Source organism: Heloderma suspectum, chromosome 4 (genome assembly GCF_057233095.1).
Source record: "Heloderma suspectum isolate Gila_16-S chromosome 4, 16-S_ref, whole genome shotgun sequence".
Taxonomy (NCBI): Eukaryota; Metazoa; Chordata; class Lepidosauria; order Squamata; family Helodermatidae; genus Heloderma; species Heloderma suspectum.
This window is the reverse complement of record NC_139461.1, coordinates 224,784,870-224,808,296: the sequence shown is the minus strand read 5'-3', so window position 1 is coordinate 224,808,296 and position 23,427 is coordinate 224,784,870. Positions and strand designations below refer to the sequence as shown.

Sequence of the window (23,427 nt, the reverse complement as noted above, 5' to 3'; positions counted from 1 at the left end):
AACTGATGGTTAAAAACTGTGTTTTAAACATGTCTAACCCTACTAAAATTTCTTTATAAAATTGTTTGAGTTACACTCGAGCCAAGAAAGGGCCCTCAAAGTGACTTACAATTTAAAATTTTAACAGTGCAATCCTATATATGTCTATTCAGATGTAAGTCCCACTGAGTTCAATGGGGCTTACTCCAAGGTAAATGGGTACAAGATTACAGCCTAAAACAATTTTAAAACCTTAAAACATCATAACACTGCAAAATTAAGAACAACAGAAAAACAATCTCTTAAAAAAATGAGTAGAGCTAATATGTGTAAAATCATTCAAAAGCCATGCAAACAAACATTTTTAATGGCTCACCTAAAACTAAGCAAAGAAGGGGCCAGTCTATCCTCCTCAGGAAGATGGTTCCACAATTGGGGTGCTACCATAGAGAAGGTCTAGTCCCACAGTCCCTCCAACTTTGGTGATGAAACAGACAGAAGGGCCTTCAAAGCAGAGCTTTAAACTATGGGCAGGTACATAGAGGAGGAGGTGGCCTTTCCGATATCCTACACCCATTTTTTTAGGGATTTATAGGTAAGGACCAGCCACTTAATCATGCCTGGAAATAAATTGGCAGCCAGCACAACTGATACAAGACAGGTGCAATATGGTCAATAAAGGACATGCCTGAAAGTGACCCCATTTTGCACTAGCTGCAATTTCCAAGCACTCTTCAAGGGCAGCCCCACACAGAGTCTGTTGCAGTAGTATAAATGGAAGCTGCTGGCTGGAGAAATCTGGGACTTGCAGGACGTTATTCTGTTCTAAACATGCATAGGATTGCATCCTAAGGCATGGATCACCATGGCCACATCTGCCTTCCAGGAAGGGGCACAACTGGTGCACCAGTAGAAACTAGACAAAAGTGCTCCTGGCCACAGCAGCCACCTGACCCTCCGGGTGCAATTTATTACTCCACTGATGGTGCTTCAGACATATCTTGTTAACATTCACATTCAAAAACAGTTAATGAGTTTGCTTCAATTTCTCTCATTTGTTCTGTCAAGTTGTTGAGTACTATGTCTTCTACTTTAACACTGGTTTTAAAGTGGTCACAGCCAAATGGGATGGTTTAAGGATAGCGTATGAAGCAATGGCATTCTCAACCTGTTGACACAGCAGTAACTACCAGGTTACTCTACGTCTACGAAGGATCCATTACACTCTGGTTGGTGAAAATATTTCTTGTAGAACTGACAGGAGAGAGAGAGAGAGAAAAATTAGTTCCTTTTTATTGTGTATGTATTTAACCAGTCTGCAAACACTGCCGTTCTTCTACTGAAATCAGTGGAAGAACTTGCCATGTAAAACTTTCTGTTGTGCTAAGAACCAAATAAAACTAAGGACAGGCAAGTGGCAATCTCTGGATCTGAACATCCGCTCCATGTTTGACACTGCTAATCCAGCTGAAAACAAAGGGAAGCAACCAGACCCTAGACCATACCACCGCTAGTGATATGACTTTGGACAAGGGTCTGCTATTTAATATCTATATGAAGCTGTTCAGGGCAGCCATTAGTGGATTTGGGACAAGGTGCCATCAGTATGCTCTGTTTATCCATTCCATCTGAATCAGGAGAGGCCATTCACAGCCTAGATCGGCGCCCGAATGCGGTGGTGGGCTGGAGGAGGGCCAATAAACTGAAGCCGAATCCTGATAAGACGGAGGCACTGTGAGCAACTGATTCCCAGGTTCAGGAATTATGGGAATTACCAGCTCTGGATGGGGTTGTACTCCCACAGGTTCGCAGTGTGGGGGTGCTCCTGGATCCATTGCTGTCATCTACTGCTGCTAATTGACCTCTTGTGACTACGAGCACTTAGGCTGGTATGCCCACTGTACCCATTCCTGGGCATGGATAGCCTAGCCATTGGTAACCTTGAGACTGGGCTACTGTAATGTGTGGCAAGGTTTTTGACTGGGGTGACTTACCACACTCATATTATGCCTGTGCTAAAGGGTCTACGCTGGCTGCCAGTCTGCTACCAAGCTAGATTGAAGGTGTTGGTATTAGTATACAAAGCCCTATACAACTCAGGACCAAGTTACTTCAAGGAACATCTGCCCCTATACCAACCTCCCAGGCCATTATGATCTTCAGGGGGAGCCCTTGTTGTCTGTGCCACGGCCTACGAATTTCTGTTTGGCTATGACACGGAGACAGGCCTTCGCTGCAGTGGTGCCCATGCTCTAGAATGAGCTCCCCTCTGAAGTATGTCAGGCCTCAGTGCTGGGGCGTCTTAGCTGTTTATTGAAAACATATCTGTTTGCTTTAGCTTAACCTCAGCCGTGAACTAGCTTTGTACCAGCGTCGTAATACTATTGTGTGTTGATGTGCGTGTCTCCTACAAGGTTCGTGGTCCTTTGCTTTTCTTGGTTAAAACTTCAAGGAGCTGAATTTTTTGGTCTTCCATAAAAACAACCCCAAATTACTTTTATACTCCTTTGTAATTTAAGTAATTAAGGGCACATCAGTAAGATAGTCTGGGTCATCAAACCTCCCCTGCATTCTTGCTGTTTCTACTTCAGATGTCTCTCTCTCTCTCTCTCTCTCTCACACACACACACACACACACACACACGCACACACACATTTTATTGTTTCTGATATCGCAAGGTCCTAAGCAATACAGATTTCTCATAGCCCCTTTGGCTGCCATTGGCTCACCTGCCCTGACATCAGTCTTCATCACACTGAGTTTTTATCCTGCAATTGAGATTGCTCCTTCATGGAAGTTTGCAGACTCTTTACATGACCTGTGACCTTCCTGCACTAAATGCCCTTTGTTCCATTTTTGAATAGATTGCAGATAATGAGCCATCAAATTACCCCATTGTGTTCCGCTTCAGTATCCTCCATGAAAAGAGTTAAAGTGGGAAGAAGAGGAGCGAGATCAATGAAAGATAATGGAAGACTCAGATATGGGGAGAAGGGTGGGGGGAAGGAAGCGCATGTAAAGGGAGTCAGTGGTGATATTGCATTTAAAATGGAAGCAGAAAGCCCTGTTTTAAATGCAGGATTTTAGGCTGCTTCATTGACTATGCTAAAGCCTTTGATTGTGTGGATCACAACAAACTGTGGCAAATTCTTAAAGAGATGGGAGTATCAGACCACCTTACCTGTCTCCTGAGAAACCTGTACGAGGGTCAAGAAGCAACAGTAAGAACCGGACATGGAACAACCGATTGGTTCAAAATTGGGAAAGGAGCACAACAAGGCTGTATACTGTCGCCCTGCTTATTTAACTTATATGCAGAGTACATCATGAGAAATGCCGGGCTGGATGAATCACAGGTCGAACTTAAGATTGCCGGGAGAATTATCAACAACCTCAGATACGCAGACGATACCACCCTCATGGCAGAAAGCGAAGAGGATCTCAAGAGCCTCTTGTTGAGGGTGAAAGTGGTGAGTGCAAAAGCTGGTTTGAAACTCAACATTAAAAAAACTAAGATCATGGCAGCTGGCCCCATCACTTCCTGGCATATAGAAGGGGAAGAAATGGAAGCAGTGACAGATTTTATTTTCTTGGGCTCCAAGATCACCGCAGATGGTGACTGTAGCCATGAAATTAAAAGACGCTTGCTCCTTGGGAGGAAAGCTACGGCACACCTAGACAGCGTAGCAAGAAGCAGAGACATCACCTTGCCAACAAAGGTCCGTATAATCAAAGCTATGGTTTTCCCAGCAGTAACGTATGGCTGTGAGAGCTGGACTATAAGGAAGGCTGAGCGCCGAAGGATGGATGCTTTCGAACTGTGGTGCTGGAGAAGACTCTTATGTGTCCCAGGAGCAAGGAGGTCAGATCAGTCCATCCTAAAGGAAATCGACACTGACTGCTCATTGGAAGGACAGATATTGAAGCTGAAGCTCAAATATGTTGGCCACGTAATGCGAAGAGAAAACTCACTGGAAAAGACCCTGATGCTGGGAAAGACTGAAGGCAAAAGGAGAAGGGGATGGCAGAGGATGAGATTGCTAGATAGCATCACCGATGCAATGAATATGAACTTGAGCACACTCCGGGAGAGAGCGCAGGACAGGAAGGCCTGGCGTGCTATGGTCCATGGGGTCATGAAGAGTCGGACACGACTTAATGACTGAACAACAACAGAAATGTCCTGGACTGCAGCTTTGCAAATAACCCACACAAGTCTCCAAAATGTTTTGTTAGCCCACCTGCTGTTTTCTTTTGTTGCCTAAAAGAAAGGGAAGGAGCCACCTCTCGGAAGGCTTCCCTATCTGGTCACTTGAATGTGAATCACCAAAGGGCAAGAGCCTGTTCACAAGCCTGTTTTATTGGTTGCCTGGAAGAGGTGCGACTGTGACTCCTGTACTTCTGTTACATAAGAGGATATGCAAATATTTTATGATCTCACTCTGACTTCCCTCTGATCTTAATGGAGGCATTTATTCCACCTTAAAAAAAAAGAAGTAAACTTTAATACTCACATGCCATGTCTCTGAACTGAGACAAAACAGGATCAAAGAGGTCATAATAGATTTGTTCAGGTTGGCTATTATTTCGGATAAACAGGAGATCTTCCACTGTCACTGGATCAGTCTTCCCTTGCCACAAAGTCAGGCTGTACCTAGGAAGAAGAGACTTTGGGGGGCTAGCCAGAGATTCTCACAGGCTGCAAGGCCAGGAATGTTCAACAGCAAATCATTCATTGAAAATGCCCAGACTATGTATTAATTACACAGGAGATTCGTGGTTGATCTCTCAACTTTTTTGGGTACCTGGGACAAACACCCCTTGGATGTGTGTGGCTTGATTGGGAAAATGGCATGGAGGGGAATGGTTTAAGAGAGAGAGAGTCATTGTAGTGTAGTGTTTAGAGTGTTAGACTGGGGGGCGGGGGGTGGTGTTTCCATGACAATGGAATGAGAAGTGAATGGAGGAGTACTGGATTTTTTTAAAAAAAGAATTAGCTTTGCTGCACTTTGGTCCATGTAGGGCTCCACGAGCGAGTGCTCCGCACCAGCAAAAATTGCTTCACAGAACTTACTTCCAGGTGGGGATTGGAGTGAACGTCATTTGACTGGCAAGGGCTGCTCAACCAATAAGGGAGGCTCCCCCCCACTCTCCCCCCCTTTCTCCTTTCCCCTGAAGGTCAAGATGCACCTGCATTCCAGGAGCAAGCCTCATTGAGCACAATGGGAGTTACTTCTGAGTAGACAGACACATGCTTGTCCTGGGAAATCAGGGGCGGGGGGGACACAGGGATGGGAAACCAGCTCCCTTTCTAACCTGATGCTGCGAGGTTCTCTATAATGAAGGTTTGACATAGTTACTTCCTAAGGCAGTAAACCAAACAATGGAGAATCAGAGCCTTGAGACAGCACTTTACAAAACTTAGGGAATTTGTGCTTTAAATTGTGCCATTTCAGTTGAGGGGAATCTCTGCAAATTCTGATGTGGGCATTCAGGGGACAAGCCTCATTGACTACAATGGGAGTTACTTCTGAATAGACACTAATTGGTTTGTAAAGAGATGGGAAACACACAGGAAATACCCCTTGACTGAGGTCATGGTAAAAGGCACACCCCTGGGCAGGGCTAGCATACCTGAGGTCAATGTGGGGGTTGGGGCACACAGCAACTATACCGCAGAGAAGCTGACTTAAGGAAAAGAATCAGACTTTAAGCAGTCTCAGAAAATCTGTTTTTTCCCTGATAAGTTCCGGGGTGGCTGCTGGATGGCCATGATGTTGTATATCCCTAACAACCTCCAAACGCAGCCAGCTAAGAGTAAATCGCTCATGGAGACACCCCCTGACTCTCTGGAGATCTGCATTCCAGTCCCCACTTGGCCACAAAGCTCACTGTGTGATTCTGGGCCAGTCACTAATTCTCAGCCTAACCTACCTCACAGGGTTATTGTGAAGAGAAAATGGAGAGGATGAGGGCCATGTAAGTTGCCTTGGGTTCCTTGCATGCATGCATGCATGCATGCATGCATGCATATTTATTTATTTATTTATTTATTTATTAATAGATGATAGATAGATAGATAGATAGATAGATAGATAGATAGATAGGATTATGCAGCCACACCTTTCTCCTCCCACCCCAGCTCTTTTCTGTGAATAAACTGGCAGTCTCTTATTGCTGCATTGTTTTGTTTTGTTTTACAGAAAAGTGTTGGGAGATCATTGTTAGATCACATGGGTAACACATACTTTGTCCCTGACTCATTTGAAATGTTATGTTTTGTGAATGGAAATCTATAGATTCATTAGAACCTGATAAATCCCCCCCTTTCTCCTTTCCCCTGAAGGTCAAGATGCACCTGCATTCCAGGAGCAAGCCTCATTGAGCACAATGGGAGTTACTTCTGAGTAAACACACTAGAACCTTTAGCCAAATGCACTGCATTTAGTTTGCTGGTTTCTAGTGTCTGAGTAAACCAAAATTTCTGAATTGTGCTCAGCTTTCTTTGCCTTCTGGAGAAGCTGAAAAATGAATGTGTGCTGTCAGCCTCTTACCTGTTGGACTGATTCAAAAGCCAACTCAAATGAGGCCAGGCCAGCCTTGCCATGACAGCTCTTACAGGGAAGGTGATTCTCTGAGGCAGCTTTCCCACAAGGCTGTGCATTTCCTCAACCATTTTTTGCGTATAGGTCTTGTTTGGAAATAGAGGTAAATAGATGGTTGTCCATCCTGGGGAGAGAGTGCAGTTTGGGAACTTCTCCTGGATGAGTGAAAGGAATCTAAAGAACAACAAGCAACAATAGAATATGGGTTGGATCCAGATTTACACTGGATCAACTGCGCTGGTGGAAGTGGCCCCCAATCCCTTCCTTCCCATGCCAGCCCCTTGCCAGGGTAACACCCTGAAAGTGCTACACAGAGAGTCAGGAGACCTTGCTGAATGGGATGAACCGTGGCATGGGCAGATCCCCCCCAAATCAGGCAGAGGACCCTTCTGTGAACAGAGCCCTTCTTCTTGCAGAAGGCAGAGCCTGGATCCATCCCTATAGCTGCAACTGTGCAAACATAAAAAAGAAGCCACTGAAATCGCTCTCCACATTGGAGAGCAAGAGTTGGCACAGACACTTTGGTTTAGGGATGGCAACTCAATCTGGTCTCCTGTAGGTTTCCTATCTGGCCCCCAGCATGCCCCTACTTTGATCCTTATTCTGTGTCCTCTGTGTTCTATCACCTGAGATGCTACTAGCCTGCAAAATACAGTCTAAAATATAGGAGGAAATCCTGCTTGGCTGACTTGTGATTAATAGCAGGTCTCCAGGCATAAGCCAACTTGGCCATCTGACACAATCAAATAGACACTGCGCATTTATCAAGGATCGTGTGTTCTCAGTCATTGCGAAATTGACTCAGTGAAGCCCTGTGTCCACAGATGAACAGAGAATGTGGGATGATTTGGAGCCTTTTCACACAGTAAATGTTGGCCCTCTTTTAGCCCTACACAGGTCTGGCCCCAGAGGAGAATGTATGCCACATATACAAAGCAAAATATACAGCAAGATGGTGGTTGCTATGGCTAAATGGGTGTGGGGTTATTGGCTTCCCAGAGTAACTGGAGGAATTTCTCCACATTGGGCTGATGTCTTTTGCCACACGTTGCACTCCAGTGGAACAAGTGAGTGCAGATTGCACTGTATTTGACCACTGGTGCCCCCTCTTGAACAGATCTGGAGCTAATTTTGATTCTATGGGCCAATCTGCATGGTTCTCAGTGTGTCAACTTTACACAAGATGAGGCATAGTTTCAGGTTTTAATTAATCTCCCACCCTCTGTAGTACATTATGTGTGATAGGACCTATAGATAGGTTCATCCCATCGGCATGATAAAACCACCACTTTATTTACAGCAGGCAGGTTGCATATACAGGGACATTGGCCTCATCCTGAGCCAAACCCTTGGTCCATCGAGCTCAGTATTGTCAACACTGACTGGCAGCAGCACTCCAGGGTTACAGGCAGGAATATTTCCAGCCGTACCTGGTGATGCCGGGGATTGAACCTGGGACCATCTGCGTGCAAAGCAGGGGCTCTACCACTGAGCCACAGCCCCCTTCCTATGCCTTGTGGAATCACACATGACTTTCTGCATGTGGTGGAGGATGTATACAAACCCAAAACGTACTCCTGTGCCCCACCACCACAGGCAGCATCAACATCAGGCTTCCCCAGGCTGATGCCCTCCAGATATGTTGGGCTACAAATCCCATCATCCCCGGCCAGCATGGATATTGGTCATTGATCTACTTGGAGGGGACCATGTGAACTGGCTCTGTGACATTAACCTTCTTGAAGTATAAAACCACCTTAAAAAAAAAATCATTCTAGCTACTCTTTTAAAACCAGTTCCTTAGCACAATGTTATGATAGGTTAGGATTCACAGATGGCTTGTTATCCTATTACCAATCCGCTGTGAACAAAACATCCAACTGACTGATTGTCTGAGCCAGAGGCCATCACGATCAAGTAAATGCTTTATGTAAGATAATATTTGTCTTCATGTGTAGAGTCAGGGCGGGGGGGATCATAGCTCATGGTAATGGGGGCCTAGGATCAGTCCCTGGTATAAACATACAGAGCTGGAACAGACACCTGTCTGAATCCCTGGAGAGCCACTGCCATTACAATAGACCAGTCTTCCCCAACCTGGTACCCACCAGATGTCTTGGACTACAACTCCCATAATCCTTCACCACAGCTATGCTGGCAGGCACTAGGTTGGGGAAGGCTGCTGCAGACTGTACTGAGCTTGGTGGGCCAAATGCTTGACTCTGTATAAGGCAGCTTTCTATGTTCCTAGCTTCTTGAGAAAACAGGACTGCAAAACATACTCTGACACAGATATGAGAAAAATCAGTTTAACTCACAGGCTTGCATTAACTGCTGTATTGAAAGGTACATTTGGACCTTTCAGAATGTCTGCGTTTAGCCACACAGGCCTGTTAATATCCAGCTGAGAGGAGGTTTTGACCAAGATATCCAGAGATGGGCCAACAGACTTGATGCTTTTGAAATCCAGCTTGATGGCTATTTGGAGAAGGAAGAAACTCTTGTTTGATCCAGCAGTACGGTAAATGTTACTCATCATCCATGCTCTGCTGTAACACACTTAAGTACTCTGTAATTCACTTCAGGATCCATTACTAACCAGGCTAAACAAAACATAAGAAATAAAATATACAAGGCAGAGTGCCCATACATCAACAGAGGCCCTTCTCCCCTGCCAACCACCCAGGGTGGTTAGGCTGGTGTGTACAAGGGACAGGGCCTTTTCAGTGGTGGTCCTGCACCTCTGAAATCAACTTCCATCAGGGGTTCATCAGGCACCTTCTTTGCAAGTCTTCAGGAAAGCTCTGAAGACCCACCCGTTTTCACTGGCCCTCCCTTAAGTCAGTGTCATTGGTTTCTACTGGAAAGTTTGGTTTTTAATTATTTTAATTGACAATCTTAGTTTTTATGGATTTCATTGAAACATGTTTTCATTGATTTTTTTAAAAATTGTATCCCCTTTGTGTGTATTTTATCTTGTACACTGCCTTGAGAGGGTACTACGCTTAAAGGTGGCCTAGAAATAATTTGAGATAGAGGGGTGGGCCCACACCTGCTGAGGCGTGGCCCCTCAGCAACCATGCCCACCCTCAACGCCAGCCCTGTTGGACACACAAAGAGCTAAATGCTAAATCCTGCACCCATGCAAGTATTTACATGTATATTGCATATGCAAGAACCCTGAAGCTGACAGCAGGAAATATATCTAAATAAATAAAATAATTCTTCGTCTACCTGTAAATCAGGGATCGGCAGCCTGGTGCCCTCCAGATGTTTTGGACTACCAATTCCCATCAGCCCCACCCAGCATGACCTGTAGTCCTCAATTATGGAAGTTGTAATCCAAAACATCCAGAGTGCACTAGGTTGCCTGCCCCTGCTATAAATAATAGAACACCTTTCAGATAATACCAATTTCGGTATATTCTCTCACACACACACCTTTAGCCAGTAGCTTGTAATTCCCTGCCCCAACAGGTCCAATGGATGCTCCTTCTTGCAGCCAACGTACCTTTATTGGATAGTTTAAGCACTGCCTCCAGCCATTCCTGAAGAGTGTTGTCACTGTAGATGTCAGGGGGGTGGGCCATGATGGGCTTGTCCGTTTCATTGGGTGTGTTGTATCCTTCAATGGTGACATCAGATTCCAGGGCCATAACATCACCTGTTTTCACACAGAGAAAGTTAGGGTGTTTCCAAATGAGGCTTTTGTTATGGAATCGCACTGCCTCATTCATGCAGTTTTATAGGGCTCCAGACAACATCTTCCATTTGTAACCTTCCCATATTTGCCCACTGCTTCATCCATCTTTTTCTTGCCAGAAAAAATTCAGTTGAGGAAAAGATTGAATAGCTGCACAACACCTTTTGACTCGTAGCACTAGGAGCCCTCTGTCTGGAAGCATCCTGAATTCATAGTGATGGTGGCAACTTGGTACGGGCAGGCTTTCCAGAGGCACCATTTCAGATTTTAGGGGCTGGGATGGGAGTGAGGTCTAAAAGCTCACTTCTAGATGCATTCCTATTTCAACTGTCAAAAAGCCTTGTATTTAAAGAGGGTTTGCTGTGCTCCTATTTTATCCCCCCCACTTTTAAAATCCAATAATAAATCTAGCAAGTATCAATTCAGAACAAGCAGGCACCATTTTATAATGTAATGGGCTTTGTGACAGCATACCCATTTAATTTTGTTAATAAAATCTTTACTAGATGCGTAGAACTAGTGAGATGGCCACAGCTACATGTGTTTCTCAGGAATAGTCTCATGGGCATCTGAAATATGGAGGAAGAAGTCTCTCCAGTGTCTCCTATTTCCCCCCAAAAGCACCACAGCTAACCTATTCTTATTGGGAGGAGGGTTTAATCTTAACCAGGATTCAACTCAGCTGAGCTCCAGAACCTGATTTCAATGCCAAGCAACAGCCCATCTTAGGTAGTGATAAAAAGTGCTCCTTTGTTCATATTCAGAGTGCCTTTTCATCATATCTCATTCACTATAAACAGCTGCACCACATCTAGACTAGGGAAAGATGAATCTGTCAATTTTAGTTTCTAATTTTTCCAGCCCCAAACTTTTAAAACAATGCATTTTGGGGCACCTTTCTCCTAGTACATGAATTTTTGTACAAAACTTTGCCTAATATGCACATTTTTGCAAGCAATTTCCTAATTTAATGCATTTTAATGTTCCCTCCAGTAATATACACATTTTTTTTGTTTGCATTTTGCTGTAATATATGCATTTTATATGCATTTTTTTATCAAACAGCTCCATTGCAAAATTTGGAGAAATGCAAATTGCAAATAATAACTGAGTTTCAGTTTCCATATTAGTTAGAAAGTGTGAAATTAGTAAGTTTGCATTAAAATGTGAACTAACTGAATTTTCTAATATAGACTTGCCAGCAACATCTTCTAGACAAAAGGGACTTCCAGGCAAATTTGAGTCCTGGAAACTCTAATTCTAGGCACTCTGGAACCTCTAATTCTAGAAATTCTGGAGCAAAGTGTCTCCCTCCACATTTGGTCAGTGTCTTCACCCTAACCATCACTGCTTTGATCCAGTCATATAGTGTGTGAGAGGTTTTTTTTTTTTTATCATGCCTCATTATTCACTGCAAGTGACAGGCTCATCCTTTCTTTGATCAACAATTTATTTTTCAGTGGTTCCACAGATGTTGTTGGACTATACCTCCCCTGAGCCCTAGCCAGCTTGGTCAATGGTCAGGGATGATGAAACCTGTAGTCCAGCATCATCTAGGGACCCAAGGTTGAGAACCACTGTCTTAGATAATATGCAAACTGTTGCCTGATGAAAAAAAGCAAATTGATTTAGTTCACTGGACAAAAAAATAGAGGAATGCGAAACACCCCCCCCCCCACACACACACACAACATATTCAAATCCTACTGAAATCAATGTAGTTTCATTTTTGATAGGATCATGGATTTCCTAAGTGCTAAGAGGCCTCTGGTTTTCTGGTTGCAGTGTTCTTTTGATCTGTCTACACTGGGCAATTCTTGCTAACTGATAGTAGTCTCAGTGATTTCTCCTCCATCAGGAGGGTTTCCAAAGCTCCCCCCCCTTAAATATTTGATGCTTTAGATAAATGTGTGATGCAAGATGTGCCTGAGAAGGCCAAATAAAGCTGATATGTAAGTGGAAGAGTTCCACGTCAGCCTGGAGCTTTCTGTCCATTCCTTCAGTTTCATTATCACAAGGTGATAAGCCTCTTCAGACAGAATCCTGTATGAAATGTAGTGCTCCAGGTTGATGGAGCTGTCTTATCTCATGCAACAAGAATCAATCGCTCATCCTTATCACTGCAGGGTGAGCCATCTTTTTCCTTATCATTACAGATTTCAGTGCCTTGATTAACCATAGAGAATTATGTCGTTAATATGTTAAAGTTTAGCAGAACTTGGCTGATCTACTTTTTCATTTACTAGAAGAAACATATATTTAAAACATCTGTTTTAAATCTAGGATTAGCCCCTTACAGTTATCTTCTGTGAAGGAAGCGACTTGCTGTTCAACCAGGTAAACTGACAAGTAAACAGCAGATGCTTTCCTGTCAATTAAGGTGTATTTACAAGTTCTTCTTCTCATTAACAGGGCTATGTCTCTTTAGCCCCCACATTAGTGGCTTAGTGCAGGTTTTCCCTAGACTCATAGCACTAGCATACCTGTGAAAAGCAATATTTGAGGGAGGGAAACCCCTTACATGGTCTTGAAACACACACTGCCATCTTCCCTCCTACCAGACTCCTTTCTGGGTGGAGATGGGGAGGAACAGTTTGTTTCTCAGAAACTGTGCACAACAGTGAACAGCAATTTCAACAAACAAGTCCAAAATCTCTGTAAGCCTGGGAAGGTGAACACAGATATAACATTTGTAGAGCAGTGGAAATGGTTTGGAATCACCCTTGCAATGTTCAGTACAAATGTACCCTCTTCTCCTTCAAAAAGAAACCTGTCCTGAATGTTTTTAGAGTGCTGCAGTTTGAATAATAAAAAACCAACTGTGGACAGTGCCAACTGGCTAGTGCGTGTGACATCACTCACACACCTTTCCCCAGTTCCTGGAGCAACTTCAAAACAAGTTTCATATGAACAAATAAACTTTTTTTTTTTTAGTTGGAGAGCCTGCCTAAAGTGGGGCTAGGGGCAGGGTAGGACTACCAGTTGATCTATCATTTAATCTCCTGGTATGTTCATGTGTAAGTAAAGTCGTAAAGCCAGGATCACACTGTGGGTTAAGAACCTGCTGTGACTGCAATTAAAATGTTTCATCTGTTTTCACCTTCAAAGCTGCCCTTCCTCACATAGTGCTGTTGTGGCTGGAGACTGAAGATCTACTCCTGCCAAGAGTTTTGAAAAAGTATTTTTCTATTTACTTGGGAGAGTGTGCATGAGGTGAGGTTATGCACAAATGCCTGAGAAAGAAACAACACATCCCTCCTACTGGGCTATAACTGTGAGCTCTTAAGTAGTGAAGAGGGCACTTCTCAGCTCTTCCAAAATCAGCCTAACAGGAAAGAAGGGGACACACAGGAAAGGCAGTAGAGTCTGGCATGGTAAATGAACGTATAAAAGCACTTCATGGTTTTAAGCTCTAAACCTAAATGAAGAGAAACATATGCTGTCTGGCAGACCCACTGTCTTGAATACAGTGAAAACAAACTAAAACCCCATGCACATGGAAAGTAGAACGATTCTATTCATCTGCACTTGAAAAAAGCCAGAGCAAAACTTTGCTCCTGGTGCAAAATCCTACATCCTTAGACTTCAAGGTTTCATTTCTTTAAAGAAGTAAATTTCTAGCCATTAAGGCTAGAAAGCTTGAAAAGGTGTGGACAATTGCTTTGCTCAGTGGGAGAACATTGTTAGTGAAAATGTTTTTCTTCTCCGGGTCATGAATTTCCCCTACTGTACATTGTTGTTGTTCAGTCGTTCAGTCGTGTCCGACTCTTCGTGACCCCATGGACCATAGCACGCCAGGCCTTCCTGTCCTGCGCTCTCTCCTGGAGCGTGCTCAAGTTCATATTCATTGCATCGGTGATGCTATCTAGCCATCTCATCCTCTGCAGTCCCCTTCTCCTTTTGCCTTCAGTCTTTCCCAGCATCAGGGTCTTTTCCAGAGAGTTTTCTCTTCGCATTACGTGGCCAACATATTTGAGCTTCAGCTTCAGTATCTGTCCTTCCAGTGAGCACTCAGGGTTGATTTCCTTTAGGATGGACTGATTGGACCTCCTTGCAGTCCAGGGGACTCGTAAGAGTCTTCTCCAGCACCACAGTTCGAAAGCATCAATTCTTCGGCACTCAGCCTTCCTTACAGTCCAGCTCTCACAGCCATACATTACTACTGGGAAAACCATAGCTTTGATTAGACAGACCTTTGTCGGCAAAGTGATGTCTCTGCTTCTTACTATGCTGTCTACGTTTGCCATAGCTTTCCTCCCAAGGAGGAAGCGTCTTTTAATTTCATGGCTACAGTCACCATCTGTGGTGATCTTGGAGCCCAAGAAAGTAAAATCTGTCACTGCTTCCATTTCTTCCCCTTCTATATGCCAGGAAGTGATGGGGCCAGATGCCATAATCTTAGTTTTTTTAATGTTGAGTTTCAAACCAGCTTTTGCACTCTCCTCTTTCGCCCTCAATAAGAGGCTCTTTAGATCCTCTTCGCTTTCTGCCATTGGGGTGTAATCGTCTGCATATCGGAGGTTGTTGATAATTCTCCCAGCAATCTTAATTCCGACCTCTGATTCATCCAACCCGGCATTTCTCATGATGTACTCTGCATATAAGTTAAATAAGCAGGGCGACAATATGCAGCCTTGTCGTAGTCCTTTCCCAATTTTGAACCAATCGGTTGTTCCATGTCCGGTTCTTACTGTTGCTTCTTGACCCTTGTACAGGTTTCTCAGGAGACAGATAAGGTGGTCTGGTACTCCCATCTCTTTAAGAATTTGCCACAGTTTGTTGTGATCCACACAATCAAAGGCTATAGCAAAGTAAATGAAGCAGAAATAAACGTTTTTCTGGAATTCTCTTGCTTTCTCCATGATCCAGCAAACGTTGGCGATTTGATCTCAAGTTCCTCTGCCTCTTCGAAACCCAGCTTGTACTTCCGGTAGTTCTCTGTTCACATACTGCTGAAGCCTAGCTTGTAGGATTTTGAGCAAAACCTTGCTGGCGTGTGAAATGAGCACAATTGTACCGTAGTTTGAACACTCTTTGGCATTGCCCTTCTTTGGAACTGGAATGTAAACTGACCTTTTCCAGTCTTGTGGCCACTGCTGAGTGTTCCAAATTTGTTGGCATATTGAGTGCAGCACTTTAACAGCATCATCTTTTAGGATTTTAAATAGCTCAGCTGGGATACTGTCATCTCTGCTAGCTTTGTTGTTAGTAATGCTTCCTAAGGCCCACTTGACTTCACTCTCTAGGATGTCTGGCTCAAGTTCAGTGACCGCACTATCATGGCTATCAGGGACATTCAGATCTTTCCTGTATAGTTGTATTCTTTCCACCTCTTCTTAATCTCATCTGCTTCTTTTAGGTCCCTGCCTTCTTTGTCCTTTACCATGCCCGTCTTTGCACAAAATGTTCCCTTGAGATCTCCGGTTTTCTTGAAAAGATCTGTAGTCTTTCCCATTGTATTGTTTTCCTCCATTTCTTTGCTTTGTTCATTTAAGAAGGCCTTCTTGTCTCTCCTTGCTATTCTCTGGAACTCTGCATTCAGTTGGATATATCTTCCCCTTTCTCCCTCGCTTTTCGCTTCCCCTCTTTCCTCAGCTACTTGTAAAGCCTCCTCAGACAGCCACTTTGCTTTCTTGCATTTCTTTTTCTTTGGGATGGATTTCGTTGCTGCCTCCTGAACAATGTTACAGACCTCTGTCCATAGTTCCTCAGGCGCTCTGTCTATCAGGTCTAATCCCTGAAATGTATTCCTCACCTCCACTGTATATTCATAAGGGATATGATTTAGGTCATACCTGAATGGTTTAGTGGTTTTCCTTACGTTCTTCAATTTAAGCCGAAATTTTGCAAGAAGCAGCTCGTGATCTGAGCCACAGTCAGCTCCAGGTCTTGTTTTGACTGACTGTATAGAGCTTCTCCATCTTTGGCTGCAAAGGACATAATCAATCTGATTTCGATATTGACCATCTGGTGATGTCCATGTGTAGAGTCGTCTCTTGTGCTGTTGGAAAAGAGTGTTTGCTATGATCAGCGTGTTCTCTTGGCAAAACTCTATTAGCCTTTGTCCTGCTTCATTTTGTATACCAAGGCCATGCTTGCCTGTTATCCTGGTGATTTCTTGACTTCCTACTTTAGCATTCCAATCCCCTATGATGAATATGACATCTATTTGGGGTGTTAGTTCTAGAAGGTGTTGTAGGTCTTCATAGAACCGATCAACCTCAGCTTCTTCGGCCTCAGTGGTTGGGGCATAGACTTGAATTACTGTGATGTTGAATGGTTTGCCTTGGATTCGTACTGAGATCATTCTGTCGTTTTTGAGATTGTACGCCAGTACTGCTTTTCCCACCCTTTTGTTGACTGTGAGTGCTGCTCCATTTCTTCTAAGGGATTCTTGCCCACAGTAGTAGATATCATGGTCACCTGAGTTAAATTCGCCCATGCCTGTCCATTTTAGTTCGCTGATTCCCAAGATGTCGATGTTCAATCTTGCCATCTCATGTTTGACCACCTCCAGCTTACCTTGATTCATTGATCTGACATTCCAGGAGCCTAAACAATATTGTTCTTTACAGCATCGGACTTTCTTTTCACCACCAGACACATCCGCAGCTGAGTGTCCTTTCGGCTTTGGCCCAGCCACTTCACTCTTTCTGGTGCTGCTTGGAAATTCCCTCTGCTCTTCCCCAGTAGTACATTGGACACCTTCCAACCTGAGGGGCTCATCTTCTGGCGTCGTATCTTTTAGCCTTGTGATCCGTTCCATGGGGTTTTCTTGGCAAGAATACTGGAGTGGGTTGCCATTTCCTTCTCCAGTGGACCACATTTTGTCAGAACTCTCCACCATGACCTGTCCATCTTGGGTGGCCCTGCAGGGCATAGCTTATGGCTTCACTGAGTTACGCGAGCCCCTTCGCCACAACAAGGCAGTGATCCATGAAGGGGCCTACTGTACATACAAAATGATATTGTGCTGGACGTGGATGAGCCCACATTCGGCACCCAGAATGCACTGCCTAACATATTATTGGTGGTCGTCATCATCAGTTATGTGACAGGCAGGAACAAAAGAGAAGCAAACATCTCTCCTGGCCTCCTGCTGCGCTCTCTGGATTGGGAAAAGAACATCAGAAGCAACCTTATACCAAGTCAGCCCAGTGCTCCATCTAGCTCAGTATTGTCCACACTGACTGGAAGCAGATATTCAGAGTTTCAGACAGGAGTCTTCCCCAGCCCTACCTGGAGATGCCTGGGATTGAACTGGAGGCCTTCCGCATGCCAAAAAAGCATGCGCTTTACCTCTGAGATACATCCCTTTTATTTAACGATTGGTTTAAAATATTCCTTGGCAGCCTTTCAGGTCAGAAGCCCTCTGAAGGCAGCTTACAGAATAGAATAAAAAAGGTAAAGGTGTCCCCAACCAGTCGTGTCCGACTCTAGGGCGTGGTACTCATCTCCATTTCTAAGCCGAAGAGCCAGCGCTGTCCGAAGACGCTTCCGTGGTCATGCGGCCGGCATGACTGAACACTGAGGTGCACGGAACGCTGTTACCTTTCCCGCCGAAGCGGTACCTATTTATCTACTTGCAATTTCTTGCTTTCAAAATGCTATTCTATTCTATTACAGAATAGAATACATTCACTTATTCCTTATATTCCATACACCAGTGAATGGCTGCTGAAATCTCAAAACTAAGTGTGTGTGTAGGCAGGGTGTCCAACCTTTTTGGATCGGTGGGCACATTTGGAATTTTGACAGAGTGCCGTGGGTGCTCTCACAAAATGGCCACAGGGGGCAGGGTTCTTGCCCATTTATACAATGGCTGTCATGGTATGAATGGCTGGTCACGAAACACTCATTTCCTAGAAGGCAAACTAGAGAATCTAAAAGAAAAGTAACTTTCCGCAGAACCTAATACAAGGCAGAGGATGTCTCCAAACTCCAAAACACAAAACCACTCTTTTAAACTCAAATAAAGATGGTGCAGGAGAGCAGCCCTCTGCTTTGCAGTGTGCCATATTCCCCCCCTTTTTAATGGTTTTAATTAAAAAAACACACACCTTAAGATATAAAAATAAATCAGAAGGGGCAGGTAGCCTGGTGGGTACCAAGAGAAGTATCTGTGGGCACACTGGTGTCATTAGAGTTTGGCTTACTAGGGCTTCCAATGGTGGTAGAGTGGATCTTCATAGCTTACTTCCTTGCTAACAGAAACAAAATGGGGAAAGATATGCAGTAAAAAATTATGCAAAACCGAAAGGTATGGTCAAAATTTACATAATTTATTTAGGTCTCAAAATTAGGTTTTCTTGACGCAGATTTTGAATGCATTGGCTAGCTTGCTCGCTTAGCTTAGTATGTATACAGCTTTGAAAGCAGATAGCGCCGTATAATGTTGGGAGGACAGTTTTTGTGCTGAAGCCTGTATCCTGATTTTCTTTCTTACTCTGGTACTTTTAGCCATATGTCAATCCTAACTGGAGAGAAAGAAAACACATGTCTTACTCTTTAAGGCCTCTTCCATCTCACTCTTTCTGTTTGCAGCATGGTACCAGGTGACCAATAATCCATCTTTTCTGTCTATTCTCCTCAGATTTAGTAGATAATCCAGCATATCTCCATCTGTAGAGAAGGTGGGAATAGGTACTGTGTCTGAAAGATCAAGATCCAAACAGGGAATTATACAGAAATAAATATGGACTATTTGTGAGAGAAAAAAATTAACCCAAACAAGAAAGGACTTTAAAAAGAAGATGAAAATAACACAGCTCCCTATGTCATCTTCAGTATTTGTACATATGTACTTCTACTGTATATGTTCTGTCTATGTTGACACCACATTTCATTCATTTCAGCAGGGGAAAATTCAACACTTCCTTTTTAAATATGATGTATTTTGCTGGTGATGAAATTGCATTTAGCATTAGATACCCGAAACCTGAGAGGAGCTCATGAGGGCATTGATAATGATGGGAATCTTATGTGGCTCCAGTGGAACTGTGTTTGGGTTCAGGTCTTTGCTTTGCCTTTGGTAGCTCACTCTCCGCTTCACTTTCCTATCTGAGATATATATATATATATATATATATATATATATATATATATATATATATAATCATTTATTTGTTTGTTTGTTTGTTTGCTTACTTACTTAATCGCCCATCTGGCTGGTCACCCGGCTACTCTGGGTGATGTACAATAATACAACAGTTTAAAACAATAAAATTCCACATTAAAACATCATATTTCGAAAAATACCCTAACCCACCCCACATGCGTGCCTGAACAACCATGTTTTTAATGCGTGGCAGAAGCTCATTAAAGATGGGGCATGGGCGAAATTCCCTAGGGAGGGAGTTCCACAGAGTGGGGGCCACCACAGAGAAGGCCCTCTCTCTCATCCTCACCAGCCTAGCTGTCCTGGCTGATGGGACAGAGAGAAGGCCATCCAAGGCTGATCTTGTTGAGTGGCCTGTCTGGTGTTGCTGGAGGCACTCCTTAAGATAGGCTGGGCCGGAACCTTATAGGGTTTTAAAGGTCAAAACCAACACCTTGAATTTGGCCCGGAAAACAACTGGTAACCGGTGCAACTCCTTCAGCACCAGAGTGATGTGATCATGCTGGCGGCTGCCTTTAATCAGGGGAGCCGCCGCATTCTGCATCAGTTGCAGCCTCTGAACCGTCTTCAAGGGTAACCCGACGTAGAGCACATTACAGTAGTCTAGACGAGAGAAGACCATAATGTTTTTATGTCATCACCCCCCCAAAAAAATTACAAAGATCGATGATCTGCATGCTGAAAGTGCTCTGGAAACTGGAAGTACTGAGTGAAAGAAGGGCACTCAATTTGTGGAGTGTTATAAGGGTAGGGATTATACCTGGCAAGACCGTGAAGGTTTCATGGTGGTTGAGTCTGTGTACACCTCAGAGGAATTACCACCCAGCCACCTTCTGCATTTACTATAATTTGCTTCAGGAAATCAGCCCGAGAGATGGCCCTGTGAGAGTATGGCTGCAATCCTATACCCACTTACGTGAGAGTAAACATCATTGAACTCAGTGTAGTTCTCTGTAGACATATATAGGGTTGCACTATACAAGACCTAAAGTAAAGTGCTTTTATTGGATCAACTGCTGTCAAAGAGTGCAAGTATTCACATTTTACAGAACACTTCCTCAGAACCTCCTGCCTAAGGAAGAGTTCTGTAAAACAGGAAGCTTGCATACTTTATTTATGTATTAGTTGCTTTATAAAATAAAATTCTCTAAGTGATGCCCATGATAAAATCACACAATAAAAGTCATCAATCAACAATAATATCCAGATCCATCATAAAAGGATAAAACTATAACCAGCACCATTAAAAGTAAATGAATCACATAAAAGAGCTAAAACCAAACTCACTAAAGATTTTTTTAAAAAACACCCTTCATCAACAGAGACTGATAATAAAATGATGCATCAATCTAGGTTCAGCAATTCAGTTTTACAAACTTAGAACCTGGTAATTATTTGGACCAGTGAGGCAACCATTACATATAAGGCCGATCTGTGGCCAGTATCATGATGAATACACTGTTACAATGTGCTTGCTTACATTCCTTCTCTTTCTTTCCCCATTGTTGCCTCTTGTATCTCAAGGGTTGTATAGGCAAAGGTTTAGAACATGTCACTCTTATTGCTGTAATGAAGCTAACACACCGATAAGAAATCTAATATGAATTCTAACCTTGCAATCACCACATTTGTATAAAAACCCACAGTCAGACACCAGCTCCCGATTCCAACAAGCCCCAGTTTGCTTGGCTTAATACCTTGTGGGGATTTCCTCTTGACTGCCAGGGACACTGTGAGAGCTATACAAGTAGAAATCACTGCCACAGCACAGATCACAGTGACAACTCCTTTTCCTCCAATGGAAGGACACTTCATGCTTGAAACTGTCAGGTTTCTTACATGCACCAGCTCCTTGGCAACTTTGTCTGCACAATCACAACTTCCTTCCAAAAAGAGAGTAAATGGTGGAAGGGGAATTCTGAATGGTTACATTCCAGCCAGAACCTCTGGCTGTTGAAACTAGAACTCAAAGCCAAGTAATCTTAAATGCAGTAACTGGTGTTCTTTCTTGTAGAAGTCTCCGTTTAAAAATCCAGCACAGCCTTACAAGAGTTTCCTTCCAATAATGCGCTATTGCCCTGAGGGGATTTCTTTGATAATCTGCGGGATGTGCACTTAAATAATTGAGTATTGCCTTGGACAAGTTTCTTGTAATACCAGGCTACCTTGAAGGAGTTTCACTCAAAAAATACTTCACTGACTTGCAGACTTTTCTTTTAAACAAGCTGATACTTTCTTGAAATATTGTTTTTCGTAACCAATCGTTATGCCCTTGTTTTCTTCTGATAATCTGGCATAGCCTTAAAAGGAATTATTTTTAATAAGCCTCTGTTCTTCACAGGATTTGCCTCCTGATAATCACACATCATGGTGCTGGAGTGGTAAGTGAACCATTTGGAATAGTCACAGAAGGTTTTCTTGTAAGAAATTTTAAAAAAACCCTGCTTCTGAGCTCTGAGGAAATAACTTTACAGAAGTTCCCTCAGGTTATGCTTATATGGAAGCTGTCTCTCCTCCCTCTCATTGTCCTTTAGGCATGGCAATATTTTGAGGTCAAAGTCCATCTCTTCAACATCTGCAAGGACAGGGGCGAGGGGGGGGGGACCTTCCCATCATGAATTTGTTATACTGATGCCATGTGTGCAAAGGCAGCTGTTCTGAGATTATTCCAAGATAGGCCCTCCTCCTTCAGAACTGCACATACAAAAGCAAGCTCACATCAGACCCCTGAAGAAAAGATGCCTGCTGGTTTTAAATTAACAAGTTTCAAATAATACTGACATTATCACTTCTAAGCTTTCCTGACCCTACTAGATTAAGAGAAGATATTCATCTGAGACACTTCTGTTAAAATTGCTGCATTAGCCACATACACACTAGGAAATGCAGAGGTTCAGGATCTCATAACAATTGAACTCATCCCACTGTACATACAGGAGACCCCAGACATACCTCTGCAAATCCCACTAAAGCCCTTAAGTACTATGCTTGCTTTGCATATCCCAAGACAGGGCTGGGCTTACAGTGTATATTCTGGGCCAAATCCTCAGGGTGCTCTCAACCTTGCCTAGCAAAAACCATGGCAACCAGGTTCAAGCTGATCCAGATTGCAGACATACAAGAAGGAAGGCCACAAAGGAAGTGATTTGCAGCAAGTTGCTCTGTCCCACCATTTCCTTTCTATAAGCCCCTACCAGCTGCTATTGATCCACTTGTTCCCATGTGAACCAGAAGCAGCAGATTCCCAGGTTTGTTCCCTCTAGCTGAAAGCAACGCTGGGATGCTGCAGGTTTTGTTAGTGCCAGCCAAGTCACTTTCTCCATGCAGAGAGAGGCACAGAGCTCCATGCCTCTCTCTGCATGGAGAAAAAAAGGGGTGGGACTCTATGATATCACAGGATGGGTGGGGCTTTAGGATGGGCCCTGGGCATGCCCCACCCCCTTGATGTCATCTGGCCCACCTGCTTGATCTGGACCATGGACCAAATTAGGTTGCGTGCCCCTGTGCGCTCTGAGGGGCTACCTCAGAATGTGCACATCAGAACCAGTTCACATGACTAATCTGCTCTGGATATGCAGCAAGTTCAGTATGCATTACTGAGTGGCCTTCAAAGTATTCCATTGTGTTACCAGATTGGTTTCACCCTATAGAGCATGTAGTTTCCCCAACACAACTCATCCTAGGATAAAAACCAAGGCTTCCATGTGAAAAAGGAATCAGATGACCACTTGTCCCTGTGCTGATGTGCATACTATTTATATTTAGCAGGGTGAACTTGTGATTATATGACATTCACAGAATCATAGAATAGTAGGGTTGGAAGGGGCCTGTAAGATCATTGAGTCCAACCCCCTGCTCAATGCAGGAATCCAAGTCAAAACATCCCTGACAGGTGGCTGTCCGGCTCCATCTTGAATGCCTCCAGTGTGGGAGAGCCCACCACCTCCCTAGGTAATTGGTTCCATTGTCACATCGCTCCAGAAGTTTTTCCTGATGTTCAGCCGGAATCTGGCTTCCTGTC

At 43.7% G+C, this 23,427-nt stretch overlaps 1 protein-coding gene across 1 annotated transcript; it reads right to left on the bottom strand.

The window, feature by feature from the left end:
• Nucleotides 1-1,054: 1,054 nt before the first annotated feature.
• On the bottom strand, nt 1,055-23,303 carry FAM151A (family with sequence similarity 151 member A). Its single transcript, XM_084852423.1, has 7 exons — nt 21,104-23,303; nt 18,794-18,940; nt 10,097-10,249; nt 8,904-9,063; nt 6,535-6,759; nt 4,495-4,634; nt 1,055-1,233 (listed from the first exon to the last, which is right to left on the bottom strand). Exons 1-7 carry the CDS (start codon nt 21,219-21,221, stop codon nt 1,199-1,201), a joined length of 978 nt encoding a protein of 325 aa, XP_084708549.1. The 5' UTR covers nt 21,222-23,303; the 3' UTR covers nt 1,055-1,198.
• Nucleotides 23,304-23,427: the final 124 nt, after the last annotated feature.

Bases quoted from the DNA above. Each gene is read 5' to 3' on its own strand.
- FAM151A (XM_084852423.1), bottom strand. From the start codon at position 21,221: ATGAAGTGTCCTTCCATTGGAGGAAAAGGAGTTGTCACTGTGATCTGT. The intron at 9,064-10,096 runs GTACGTTGGCTG...TTCTCCAAATAG, and splicing joins GCTTAAACTATCCAATAAAG to CCATCAAGCTGGATTTCAAA. The intron at 1,234-4,494 runs GTGAGTATTAAA...CTCTCCTGTCAG, and splicing joins TCAGTTCAGAGACATGGCAT to TTCTACAAGAAATATTTTCA.